The 13,943-nt window shown below is 53.1% G+C and overlaps 1 protein-coding gene across 1 annotated transcript in view; it reads right to left on the bottom strand.

The window, feature by feature from the left end:
- LOC144936577 (liprin-beta-2-like) overlaps positions 1–13,943 on the bottom strand; it is a 47,009-nt gene that overhangs the window by 3,009 nt on the left and 30,057 nt on the right. Inside the window, exons 6-17 of the mRNA XM_078863798.1 lie at positions 12,797–12,889; positions 10,906–11,020; positions 8,067–8,128; positions 7,651–7,835; positions 7,337–7,397; positions 7,063–7,104; positions 6,261–6,420; positions 4,261–4,293; positions 1,853–2,009; positions 1,071–1,205; positions 438–588; positions 92–203 (exon numbers count right to left, since the gene is read on the bottom strand). Coding sequence (XP_078719924.1) covers positions 92–203; positions 438–588; positions 1,071–1,205; positions 1,853–2,009; positions 4,261–4,293; positions 6,261–6,420; positions 7,063–7,104; positions 7,337–7,397; positions 7,651–7,835; positions 8,067–8,128; positions 10,906–11,020; positions 12,797–12,889 — 1,306 coding nt within the window. The remainder of the gene's footprint in view (positions 1–91; positions 204–437; positions 589–1,070; positions 1,206–1,852; positions 2,010–4,260; positions 4,294–6,260; positions 6,421–7,062; positions 7,105–7,336; positions 7,398–7,650; positions 7,836–8,066; positions 8,129–10,905; positions 11,021–12,796; positions 12,890–13,943) is intronic.

Below are 13,943 nucleotides of genomic sequence, written 5' to 3' on the forward strand. Positions count from 1 at the left end.
GTTAGCGTGCTGCACGAGGAACCGGGAGGCTTCGGTTCTACCTCCAGCCACGGCTAACATCGGTGGCACTCGGGTGTGGTGCAGGGCTTACGCGTCACCCAGGTGTGGTGCAGGTCATCGGTCCCCACTGCCTCTCCGGAGCCGAGCGCTTGCAGCGCCAGCGTGAGCTTCTTCCTGTGCAGGGGGTTCTTGAGCCCCAGCTCCTGCAGACACGCACACACACAGTGTGCTGGGCCAAGCGCAGTTTGCGAATGCTGCTACGGCACTACACAAGGGGGTGGTGGTAGTCAGCACCACGTCAGGCCACCCGTCCTCCATGTCCGATGATTTGACGCTTAACAAATGATGGGTGGTACTTTGACGCCGATCACGATGACGCTGCCGGGTGTGTTTACATGCCATTCACACGCGTGCTTGCGCTCGTGCACGCGGCCTACCCGCTCCAGGTCCTCCGTCGTGGCCCGCAGCAGCGTGTCCCCTCGCACCACCCACTGCCGCGCCAGGCCCACGCAGGCGCCCAGGCCCAGCTCGCTGAGCCAGCCGCACACCTGCTCCACCCCCCAGCTGGCGAAGGGGGTCTCCAGCTCCCTGCACGGCGGCACGGCAAGGGAGACGGTGGGCCACGTGGCACCGTTAACGTGGGGACACGTGGAGGTCGGGGAGCAGGCAGGGAGGGGCGGGGTACGTGGTAGGAGATGCTTTGCGGACGAAGGTACGGGCCTCTCTACAGCACGTCCATTTCCAAACGGAAATGGCCGTCTTGGGGAATGGCAGAGGCAGCGTTTGGCTCATGGCAATTGGTGGTGGTGAAGCAGTAAAGGAACCGTAAAAAAAGGGGGGCCCCCTCAAACAATGAGGGCCCCCCACCCCCAAGCTTAGTTGGGAAGCGTTTAAAAAATGATCGGCGTAAATCAGCTCCAGTCGACGAATCCGTCGCTTCGCTACATGCCGCCAGTCGCGCCCCCGTGGCCGGACATCTGTGAAAAAGAGCTCTTCTCGCTCATCGGAATTTTCCGTTATGAATAAATCTGATTCGGATTCTGAGCGCCGCTGCTGGCGGCAGGCGTCACCTGCTGCCCGCCCTGCGCAGGTTCCGGGGCCAGCCGAGCGAGGGGCCTACGGTGGCGCGCAGACCCCCCCGCAGGAACTCCTTCTCTGGGCCCCCCACTTCCCCCGCGAGGCCCGCGGACTGCGTGCGTCGTAGCCTGGGGGCGGCGGAGGGGGTGAGGTAGGGAGAGGCGGAGACAGGTGGAGAGAGAGGCAGAGGGAGAAGTCGGGGAGAGTCAAGGAGAGCGATCGTGAGCGAGGCAAGCCAAGCAGGTAAACGAGCCCGTCCTGAGCCACGATTGGCAATGAGCCCGCGGAGCTGACGGCACCTCGCTGGGCCGCGTCCTCCACCGCACGGTGGGCTTGGCACGTCGGGCGCAGCGCCACGCGCTGTCCGCCACGTGACGAACGCAACAGCGATGTTGATGACAATGATGATGATGGTTGTCATAGTGATAATGACGATGATAACGACAATGATGATGATAATTGTAATGGCGATAACGACGGGAATGCTGATGACAACAACTACGATGAATTTTGACTTAAAACTTTCGTGACTGCAGGAAGTCGTATTCCTGGTTCTTTCGGTAAAGTCACGTAGATATAAAATAAAAATAAAATAAAATGAAAAAAATAATTAAAATAAAAAAGCAAAAAACCACGACGTTTCGATCTACGTGACTTTACTGAAAGAACCAAGAATATGAACGACGATGATGATGGCTGTAATAACAATGACGACGATGATGACGGTAATGAAGGTGCTGGCACCGACGCCGCCGCCGCCGCCACTGCTGCTCACCTCCCAAAGAGGCGGCGGATGCCCTTGCCCTTCTTGCGAGCGTCACGGGTGGAGGGCGGTGGCGACGCGGGCGCCACCCCGACCCCCGCGGAGGGTGGCGACCCCTGGCCCCGCTCGGAGCCGCTGCGTGACCCCGGGGAGTAGCCGTTGGGCTCGCCTGCGGCACCCGGCCCAAGGTCAGGGTTCCACGCGTGGAGGGAAAAATAAAAAGTTCAATCCCCGCGCGTTCATTGTTAACCATTATTAACTATCATTAATATTACCGTCGCTTAGCCAGGTGAGACTCACCGAGTCTCAAGGCTTTATTCTCAGGAGGGTCCTGCCACGTTTTCGCAGCAGGGAGCCGCTGCTCTGTGGAATCCCAATTGAGTGATTTGAAGGTGATATTTCAGTTTTGGGATGTTTCCTGGCCAATACTCCCTGAACTGTACGGTTTTTATTTAGCTATGGGATGAAACTGGAGAACCCAGAGGAAATCGATGCAGAACAGGAAGAGTGAGAGAATATACAAACTCCACACAGAAAGGAGCCCCAGTCGGGAATTGAACTCAGGCCACCTTCTTGTTGTGAGGCAGGAGTGGTTACCACCGCACTGCCACCACCACCACCATCACCCTGCCACCATCACCCTGCCACCACCACCACCACCACCCTGCTGTCTACCCAAGATCCACGCACGCGTGGATTACGCAAGGCTTTACAAACACGTGTTAGTCTTCGACATCTGCACATATCCTGTACCAGGCGCCGACCCACCATCCTGCGGCAATGGCGAATGTTGTCAAGGGGAGCAGGCGGGCACAGTCAGGAGTTGGGCTATTTTGCTCCTCGGAGAGTCGGATCTAGAATCTGCTCGTGTGTGCGAATGTTTCTTGCGTTCACGTGTTCTAGAGTGGCGAGGTTATAGTTTTAGTGAGGAGTGCTGATGTACGTGACTCATTGTTTCCTCTGGTTCGTGTGTGTGTGTTCGAGCTGTGGCAATACAAGTTTGATCAATGTGGCCGTGTTTCCATCAGCTGAGTCGCCAATAGCAACCCAACTTATTTACTAAAGTTTTGCTCAAATTAGATCATCTTTACAGGAGTTATCGCCCCCCACCCCCATTACAAATGGACAGACGGACAGAGCTATCCCGTAAAGAATTTCAACCCTCATTTTTTCAAGTTGATGTTGTTGAACCAGGTAATGATTCAAGAGACCAGGATAGAGTCTCATTTGTTTCGTTGGCCTGGCTGGTCACCCAGAATTACAAAAAGCAAAACAAACAGAACACAAATTTTGATTTAAAGCTTTTGTGACTGCAGAGATTCATATTATCGGTTCTTTCGGTAAAGTCACGTAGAAGGGAAATAATAAAATAATATATGTATATTATTTATATTATTTTATTATTTCCCTTCTACGTGACTTTACCGAAAGAACCAAGAATATAAACAGAACACAGTAATGAAGCAAACTGTCGTCAGAACAAAAACTGAAACATCGGTTGGAAATAATAAAAAAAACACTCAAAATCGACCGCGGGCGCAGGCAGGCTGACGGTTCGTCTGGGCGAGCGAGCGATACTTTCGGACGTCACTGCCGACTGTGCCTGAGCACGGCTCTATGGACCAGGTCTGGGCACTAAGTGGCGGTAGAAGTCCAGGGTCGGACTCAGACTTTGATTGTTCCAGCTGCTGCGGAGGCTCCACCGAGCCAAGCGGCTCTGTTGCAAGGACGGCCACAGGCCAACGCCGTCGGCAGTGGCGGCAGCCACAGGACATCGCAGTTGCATTGAGATTCATAGAGTTGCATAGAGAGTCATAGTGTTACATAGTGATATATATAATCTATAGCAAAGTTCTCGGTTAAGTGCAATGATTCCCACTCCTGCTCTATGTTTTTAGCAATGGAACGTCGCACGAGACATCACACAGAGCCACGCACACAGATGCACACAGAGCCACACAGATCCAGGCACACAGAAGCACACAAAGCCACACAGAGCCACGCACACCGACTCTGGCTTGTAAAGCGCTGGGGGTTAATGAGAGGGAGACGGGTGCATCACATCGGGTAGAGGAAGTGGCGTAGCGTGGGTTGCCAACGGAGTCAGAATCTTTCTTTAGACTGCATGGAGGAACCCGATGAGCCGTGAAGCTCTTTTTCACAGATGTCCAGTAGGGGTGGGTCAGCAAAGTTACAGAAACAAAATGATACAAAAACACAACAGGCGTGCAAAAAAAGAGAAAAGGTCAGCAAGCCACGGCAAAATAAATAAAGTGTACGAGTAAAAATTGCCTCAGCACATAAATTCTACCAGCCCCCATCCCTCAGGCTCGTGAGCCTCCGTGCGGTTGCACCGCCTGCACACTCGTTAGCGACGCCACCGAGGAGAGGGGGGAGCTTGTTAGGCAGGCGATCGTTACCTAGGGCGGGCGCGCTCGCACTCCGGTGACGATCTTTGACCACACGGAGCATCCGGGGGGGTCCAGAGGCAGTGCAGGAATAAGGGGTCGGGGTCAAGAGTTGAGGAGTAGGGTTTAGAATTGAGGATTTCAGGAGTCGGGATCAGGAGTCGGGATCAGGAGTAGGGTTTAGGGGTGGGGTTGAGGAGTGGGATTTAGGAGTAGTTACCAGGAATAAGGTTTAGGAGTGGATTTGAAGAGTGGGGTTGGGGAGTGTGGTTGGGGAGTGGGGTTCAAGAGTGGGATTGGGGAGTGGGATTGGGGAGTGGGGTTGGGGAGTGGGGTTGGGGAGTGGGGTTGGGGAGTGGGGTTGGGGAGTGGGGTTCAAGAGTGGGATTGGGGAGTGGGATTGGGGAGTGGGGTTGGGGAGTGGGGTTGGGGAGTGGGGTTCAGGAGAGGTGGGATCACCAGGGGCAGAGCAAGAGGAGGGTAGAAAACGGATGTGAATAGCCGTGCGGCAAGTCGGTTCACAACCAATTAAGAGGTAACGCGCGAATAAAGCGGCAGAGGTCACGGACGGCAGAAGTCACGGACGGCAAAGGTCACGGACAGCAGAAGTCATGGACGCATTGCGAGCCTCTGGCAAGGAGGAACGATTTTAAGAGGCAAACTTGAGGCAAAAAATGTACCATTCCCGTAGGAAGAGAAAATATTACCTCTTAATATCGCTATATATATACTTCACAAATGTAGGATCATTATCACTCCACCGATAGTTGAAGGCCACCCCATGCCATGTTTGCTCATGGATTTTTTTTTCTCTCCCATACTTCACCACCCTGGTCAGTGTGGGTTGCAAAAGTTCCGAGGCTCACGGAGGCTCAGGGCAGAACGCCGCCTGGCGGCCCCCCTCATTCATTGGCCACCTAATCCCCCATCCTGAGGCCCTCTCATCTCAAGTTGCCTCTTTTGCCTCCCCGCTCTGGGCGGCCTGCTCACCACCGACGTTCGCCATGGCCGGGAATCCAACAAGCCCGTGTAGCCGGGGTTCATAGCGCGGGGGGGAGGGGAGGGGGGGGCGTTACTACGTGCTGGCCTCGACACGATGGGGGCGGAGCGGGAAACTCGTGGAAGCTCTCCCTGGGGGCTTCGCGTCGCGCGAGAGAGCGCCGAGCCGAAGAGGTACAACGGGAAACTTACGGCGAGACGCCATCGGCATCGCGGAGACGCTGACCGCGCCTGGGGTTACGGGTCTCGCGTCGGCTTCAATCTTTTAGTTCCCGGGAAAAAAAGACTTCAAAGATACGACCACGAGCGTCGTTGTGGCCACGGCGACGTCGCTCCCATAGGTTTAATCGCGCGGTGTCGCAGATGCCCCCCGTATGGCCTCTAACAGACGGTGTAGCGAACGCCTGCACGGCACACGAGGGGTGTGCGTGGCCAACACCACGCCCGACCGCCTTTGTCTCTCCAGTGACAACTACACCATTTACTCAAATTAGAGGAGGCCCAAAACCGGTTCAGATGTTTGCCACTGTTCCTGGTCGTGAGCAGGAATCAAACTCGTATCATGGGTTTTGTATCGCAGTGCGCAGAACCACTACGCTACAAGCATGCGCACACACACGCATGCACAGAAGATCCCCCAGTGTAGCCTTAACAGACTGTTAGCGAGCACCTGTGAGGGCTGGAACAGCACACGAGGGAGTGGGTGGCCACCACCACGACCTAGTGGCAATGTTTTTACATATCGCACTAAGTACTCAATTGAGGCTGAGTCGACCTAGGGGAGGCCCAGGACTGGTTCAGATAATCGTTGCTGGTGTTGACCGTGGACGGGAATCAAACTCAGCTTGCCGGGTTCATAGCGCAGCGCACTAACCGCTATCCTATCGCTCTCCACACACACACACATGCACACACGCACGCACGCACACACGCACACACACATACACGCACGCACGCGCACGCACACACACACGCACGCACACACACACACACGCGCACACACACGCACGCACCGAGGCTGCTGTCGGACCCGTGGTAGGAGTAGGCCCCGTCGTGCTGAGCGGTGGTGCGGAGTGTCCGTGGCGACTGGCCCAGCGGGCCCCCTGAGGGGTTCCCGCTGACTCGCTGCGCCGGCAGCGTCTGGTACTTGGAGCCGTTGGCGCCGGCCTTCGCCTGCCCCCAGGGGACCGAAACGATGGCGAGACAACGGAGTCATCGTTAATTGGGGGCCAGTGACGACGGAAGCCGAGCAGGGATTTGAGCCCGGATCGTGCTCGGATGGGCAACTCCCTGGGAATACCAAGTGTTGTAGGCTTGGTATGCGAGGAGGTCCGAAGATGGCAGTATAGCAAATTTATTTTTCCAATCCATCTGTGCGGGGATTTGAGTGTTTTGCCCTTGGTTTCCTCCCATGTGAAGCCAATCTCGCATTCCTGCGAATGGGGAACCATTCCTGCCCCTACCGGACATCTGTGAAAAAGAGCTTTACAGCTCATTGGATTCCTCCAATGTCAATACATATCCTCATTCTGATCTCAATCAATGGAGGCTTGACGTAAATCACCGCCATCATCATTGAATCTTCGGTTGTGGCCTGGTCGAACAAATTCAACTTGAAACTTGAACTTGAGACTCAGCGTAGCGCAGAACCGCGTCTTATCTGCCAATGGGCGGGGCGACCCCATTCGCATGGGCACCAGTAAACGTGGAACGTTGGGCCAACGTTGGGGGAACGTTGGGCCAACGGTTCCAACCACAGACGTCGTGACGTCAGCCCGACGTTGCCACGTCTACTGGGGGTGCGAGACGTGGTACCTTGTCGGCAGGATGCGGCACCATTGGCTCCCAAACAACACACTGCACGCGTGGCACACACGGCTGAGCGTTAACACAAAGCAGGCGCGCGGCACGGACGCAGCGCGGCGATCGCACCCAAAGCGTTAAGCAAATCAAATCACAAATGAACACACACAACCGTTAGCACGAGCATCCATTAACTTAAAACAAACCAAACCAAAAAAAATTCAATGGAGAAAAATAAAAGCGTGCGGAATGGGGCGTGTTGCGATGGTGACAAAGAGTGCCCCACCTTATCGCCGGACTCGGTCCGCAGATCCTCCAGGCTGTTGGACCTGTGCCGGCAGGGAGACCTGCGGGAGGGAGACGGTAGACTGCGCGTCGGTGGGGCCACATCGGTAACCTCAGTTGCATCGTCATGATGTCCGATGTTTCACTCCACCTGTTGGAAGCTCCTCCAGGAAATTCAGCTCCTTCATTCTCCTGAATTCCCGAACAAGCTCCCAGCACGTGGCGCGAACCGTCGGACATCGTGTCCAAGGAGATGCGGTGGGTACGACGGCAAAGCGCATTGGAGCGAGAGCACGTCAAGCCGCCGTTGGGTACCTGTTGTCGTAGGGCGAGGGGTCACGTGTGGCCCGGGAGGTCGGATGGGAAGGCCCTGACCCCTCGGCCGCCTCCGGCGCCGGGGGGAAGGGCCTGCCTCGGTCGCGGGGGGCAAGGCGACCCCCCAATTCCTGCGCCTCTCTATAGGCCTCCAAAGCCTCGTGCAGCTCTGAGATCTTGCGGTCCTAGGGAGGGAAGCGTATGCCTCACCGACTGCACCGTAAACCCGACAGCTGCTACAAGGGTAACTATTCACTTGCCGATAAAAATAAAATGTAAAGGATGTCATTCTCATCGTAAAATGACCGCCAGCGACCGTGGCATATTATCGGTTTGAAAAATTCTCTAATCGTCGAGCGCGGAAGCCGGTTAAGCATGACAGTCACGTCGCCGCCCAGCGAGGCCTCGCGATTCACCTTCTCCTGGATGGACTGCAGCAGTGACTCAACAGCGCTCTTCATCTTCTGAATTTCCTCGTCTGTCGAGAGACACGAGGAAGGCACCACCACAACCACCACCTCGTGTCACGCTCCCTGCCGACGGGATGTACTACGTCAGCAGGTTTCTCAGCTAGGACCCTGGCGGCTCCAGGGAGATTTAGGGAGTTGAGGCTGGACACTAGGGTCATTAAAGGGTCGTCACCATGGTGTAAAACGTAAGCGAAGTTTGATCATGAATTGCCAAACTCACCGAATCGGATGAAACCACTTTGCAACGTTCCCCTCCCCCCACCCGTCTGACTGTGAAATGGCCGCAGACTTTGCCCGCCTTGCGTTCCGTCGTGATAGCACCTCAGATTAGCACGGTGGGCTACGTACAATGCGAAAGAATTTCAACATACATACATAGATAGCCTTGCGCTATGAGAATGGCACTGAAACCAAATGTACTCACGACGATGATGACGATGATGACGATGGTGACGATGGGACTTCGTATGCTCATAAGCAGACGATGACTCCTTCGTACACTGTGTATATATATATTATTCTGTCTGTCCACATAAAAGTTAAAAAGTATCCTTTACACTTTACACAACCCATCTGCACCACGGCCTTCTGGCAGTGAAGTCATGACAGAAGTGTTGATTTGGTCCCAGAAGGCCGTGAGGCGATGAGTTGTGTAAACTGTAAAGGATACTTTTTATTTTTCCGTGAAGGGACAGATATCTATGTACATGGAGACATCGTCTGCTTATTCTGTGTTGTTATTTATATTCTCCACAACGACACACACGGTTGTTATTTTCTGTTATAAATCACAAGGACCTTGCTTAGCGCTTCCTGTGACTCTTTGTCCACTCTTTAATTAGCTCGCGGGCGTTTGACATCTTGGAGGCCAAACACCTGCTTACCTGGGACGCGCGACTTTGAAGTACAGTACAACGCTTTCACGCGTGACCTCGGTGCAAGTTTTGTTGAATGCGGAGGTGGGGCCAGGAGCCCAGGCCATGTGTTTAACTCGTCACTACCCACCTCAGTTGGCAAAACTAAAAAATGTATCCTTACAATGTATCCCCCGTGTGTGGCCAATGCTGGTGAGTGGTGCGGTATGCGGTGGAAATGGATGGTAAATGTTGTGGGTTTACTCTCCAACACACACACGGCCTGTGCTGAAGCAGCAACTAATTGGCACCTTTTGCTTACGTGAAAAAAAGCCTTTAAAGACACATTTATATCTACGCGATATAACTAAAGATAAACCTTCATGAAGCACTGGAAATGAGCGGCGTTGGCAAGTAATTCCCTCGGATTCACCGCACAAATGAACCGGTGCAACCTGTAAGCGGTCCCTGGTCTTAACTTGAGCGCGCCGTGCTACGGCGCCGGCGAGCCGAGTTCGGTTCCCGCTCACTGGTCAACACCGGCAAAAATTATCTGAAACCAGTCCTGGGCTTCCCCTACGTCAAATGAGCACCTGGTGCGGTGTGTAAACATCGCCACTCGGGATACAAAGGCGACCGGGCGTGGTGCTGGTCACCCACCCCTTCGTGTGTCTTGGCGGCCTTCATTAGGCGCTTGTTAGCAGCACTCGCTCCAGGGCAAGGCTCGCGTTAGGTGACGGGTGCGGTGGCATTGGTCTCGATGACCTATTGACCTCCTCGTCAGCGGAAGGGTCACGAGACGGTTGCATGGTGAGGCGTCTGGTTGTTGCGTGTGGTTGTTGAGTGTGGTTGTTGCGTGTGGTTGTTGCGTGTGGTTGTTGCGTGTGGTTGTTGCGTCTGGTTGTTGCGTCTGGTTGTTGCGTCTGGTTGCGTCTGGTTGTTGCGTCTGGTTGTTGCGTCTGGTTGTTGCGTGTGGTTGTTGCGTGTGGTTGTTGCGTCTGGTTGTTGCGTCTGGTTGTTGCGTCTGGTTGTTGCGTGTGGTTGTTGCGTCTGGTTGTTGCGTCTGGTTGTTGCGTCTGGTTGTTGCGTCTGGTTGTTGCGTCTGGTTGTTGCGTGTGGTTGTTGCGTCTGGTTGTTGCCTCCCTAGCGAGCGGGCGAGGAACTCAACTGTTGCAGATTATTAAATAACTAAATAAAAGCACCCCACGATTTTGCATTCATAGAGCACACAGCGGTACCATGTGCTTTATGCTAAGGTGCTGATTTAACCGAGATAATGTAATATAATGTCTCCACAGCCTGCATCTTATATTTTGGGCACGAGACACTTCGTGCCTTCGATTCTACCCGTCGCGTTATCGTCCCACTCGCTCGTTCAGACGCTCATTAGCGCAGATCGTCTCTTCATAAATTGCCAAACATTTCAAAATACCATGGCCAATTTTGTTGCTGTTGATTTAAGTCGTGATTTAATTACTAAATAACACGTGCCCAAGCAGCACTTTTTTGTTTTTACAAAAGATTAAATATTATTATTGTTCTTGTTGTTTTCCAGAATGTAACACATTTGGTACGACCTGTGTAAAGGCCAAGGCTGAGGAACATGTTCGCGGAGTTCGGTCAATCGGCGACTTTGTTTATTCGGCCGCGTTGGGTGGCTGAAATGTGCACGATACGCACCATCGGCGGTCTGCGCATGCGCGGTGACCTGATGATGATGATGGTGTCATTTCTGTGCCGCCAAAGCACACCACGGATCTCTACCCTTTGCAAAGCTAGCTGGGTAACTGGCTACACAACCGGACTTTCCACGTAACAAGGGAACGACGGAGCGAGCGACGGAGCGAGCGAGCGACTGAGCGAGCGAGCGAGCGACTGAGCGAGCGAGCGACTGAGCGACTGATCGAGCGGTGTTCCTCGCGCGTTCGTACCCTTGCACGCGGCGGCAACGACGGCGTCGGGCGGCCTCGACGCGAGCTCCAGCCGCAGCGTCTCGATCTCCCGCTCCTTCGTGGCCACGCGCTCTCGCAGCTCCGCCAGCTCCGCCTGTGGGGAGGGAGGCAACGTCGTCGTCGTCGGTGCCGTGTTTGTTCAGTTGTTGAGCCAGCTGGCCAGGATTGGCCAAAACTTTGAGTCTCTATGTATCTCTTTGAGTCTCTATGTATCTCTATGAGTCTCTATGTATCTCTATGAGTCTCTATGTATCTCTACGAGTCTCTATGTATCTCTACGAGTCTCTATGTATCTCTATGAGTTTCTATGTATCTCTACGAGTCTCTATGTATCTTTATGAGTCTCTATGTATCTCTATGTATCTCTATGAGTCTCCATGTATCCCTATGAGTCTCTATGTATCTCTATGGGTCTCTATGCATCGCTATGACCCGACCGACAGCGGCAACAACACAGCTGATGTGACAATGGCGATGACAAGGACCAGGTTTTTTCTTTTTATAATCGGAGGAAAAATACACGGCGTCTAGCGATGAGCGTTGCCAGGAATGAACCTTGACTGGGGTGAAACGCGGACACGTCGTCGTCGCGGCGGCGATGAGTCGGTAGCGGGGGGGCGGGAAGATGGGGGGGGGCACGAACATCGCGCCGTTCGGAAATAGCGCTGCCAACGATGGCAGCGCGCTGGCAGCCCTAACGAGCCGGGATGAGGAGAGCGTAAAGCGCCGAGACAAAGACCAAAGTGATTTTGTGCGCTGCAGTTATTTTTTTCGTTGCTAATTAAAAATGTTGAAGTGCAGCACGTTCCTCTCTTTTGGCTCCCAATTAAAATCCATTGATGCTTCGATTTAAAGCTTTCGTGACTGCAGGGATTCATCTTCTTGGTTCTTTCGGTAAAGTCACGTAGAAGGGAAGTAATAAAATAATAATAATAAAACATAATAAAATAATATAATAATATAATAAAATAAAATAATATTTTATTATGTTTTATTTTTATTATTTTATTACTTCCCTTCTACGTGACTTCACCGAAAGAACCAAGAAGATCCATTGATGCTGTTATTGGCGACGTGTTGCTGGCGAGATGAAGACGTTTCTATGAGGAAGTCTCGAGACGGTCTGTGGAATGGGACATCACACAGAACCCCTTCTCAGGCATCTTTCTGTCACCTTGCATTAGCGGTTAGGGGCACACATTATTTATGCCGTCATAAAAAAAGAAGTGTTCGTCATATTTCAACCATTGAAACATTTTGCCAAAATTAAGTCGTGGGACAAATTTAACACGATGATTATATATATTTTTTTCGGTGTGCGCGTCATTCGTGACCGGGCTGAGATCATCTCACTGCACTAGATACACCGGTTAAATCACAGCTCAGTCTGTGCGAGTCTGTGGGTTTTTGCACGAGTCTATGGGGTCACTACCTGAGTCTATGGGTATCTACGCAAGTCTTTGGATCTCTATTCTGATATCGATGGGTCTCTGTGCAAGTCACTGGTGAATGGGCTAAGATCATCAACACTTGTGAATTCGGTTTAATCACAGATTCCAATCCAGGCTCTTGGTGGTGGCTGGCTCAGAGATCGAACGTGACCATTACGAGCCATCTTGTGCCACGCCGTGCCACCTCGATTATTGATAAACGTGGCGAGTGGTTGCGTGGGCGATGTCGGGGTGAGTGAGTTGAACAGGTGAGAGTGGAGCAAGTGAGGCAATTGGTTGTGTGAGTGAGGATGGAGCGAGGGCGAGTAAGGCGAGTGGGTGAGTGGAGCGTATTGAGGAGTGCCGGGGGGGGCGGGGTGGATGGGTGGGTGGGTCGTGTGGGGTCGCGCTGTGGGAGGGGGGGGGGTTAGGACTCTCACTGCGGTGCTGCTGAGTTTCGTTTCACACTTCGTCTTCTCCTCCTCCAGCTCTGCCACGCGGCTCCGCAGAGAGCCCAGCTCACCCAGCAACACCTGGGCCACAGAGTCACCCGTCAACTCGCACGCTCACAGCTCACAGCTCGCTCACTCGTTCGAGCGAGCGAGCGCTCACCTCGACCGTTCGCATTCACTCACCTCGCTCATCGTGCCACGCGCTCACGCAGGCACTGCTCGTTCACTGACACGCTCGCTCACCGATTCACTCGCTCACCGATTCACTCGCACACGTTTGCTCGCTCGAACTCAGTCGCTCACCTACTCACTCAATCACTCATTGCACCACTCACTCACTCACTCGCTCAACCACTCACTCCAATCCCACCCACCCACTGACTCACTCACTCACTCACTCTCTCACTCACTCGCACGTCTTCACAGGTACCATTTGGCTGAATCTGTTTGCCTATCAAATGTTAACAGCTAAGTGCAGACTCTCACCAGCATTAACTGGCAGACATAAGCTCGGCGTACACACACACACACGTTATCATAGAGGCAGATGTCTCCATCTGAATGATCCACCAACCCCATCTACAGGCTGCCAGGATTACAGGTAATAATAAAAAATATTTCTCCACCACGACCAACAAATGAATAATCTCATTAATTGCCTGCGTGTATGTCGGCATGCATATTTCACAGATATACATATATATTTGTATTGTTAACTGATTTGGGAATAAGGAAAAAAAGGGCATGAATGGGGAGCGGAGAAGAGAGGCGTTGTCATTAGAACTACAGATGCCACGCTCGGCAATCGGAGAAGCTCAAAAACACGTGGGGTTGTCACACAGAGGTTGTCACACACGGGGGATGTCACACACGTGCCCAGTAGTGCATTTGTTAGTCACTTCAACTTGAAACAAAAACACACACTGTATGCATGTATGTTGAACTTATTTCACATCGTACGCAGTCAACCGTGCTAATTTGAAGTGCGGGGGAAGAACAACAACCTAACCACAATAATCAGTTCGAAAGAAATGAGTTTTCAATCGAGATTTAAAAGTGCATCGCTCCCACTGGCTTCCTGATATCGGAAGGAGGAGCGTTCCAGACGGCCGCAGAAGCACGATGCGGTGACCAC

This window comes from Lampetra fluviatilis, chromosome 16 (assembly GCF_964198595.1).
Source record: "Lampetra fluviatilis chromosome 16, kcLamFluv1.1, whole genome shotgun sequence".
NCBI classification, from domain to species: domain Eukaryota; kingdom Metazoa; phylum Chordata; class Hyperoartia; order Petromyzontiformes; family Petromyzontidae; genus Lampetra; species Lampetra fluviatilis.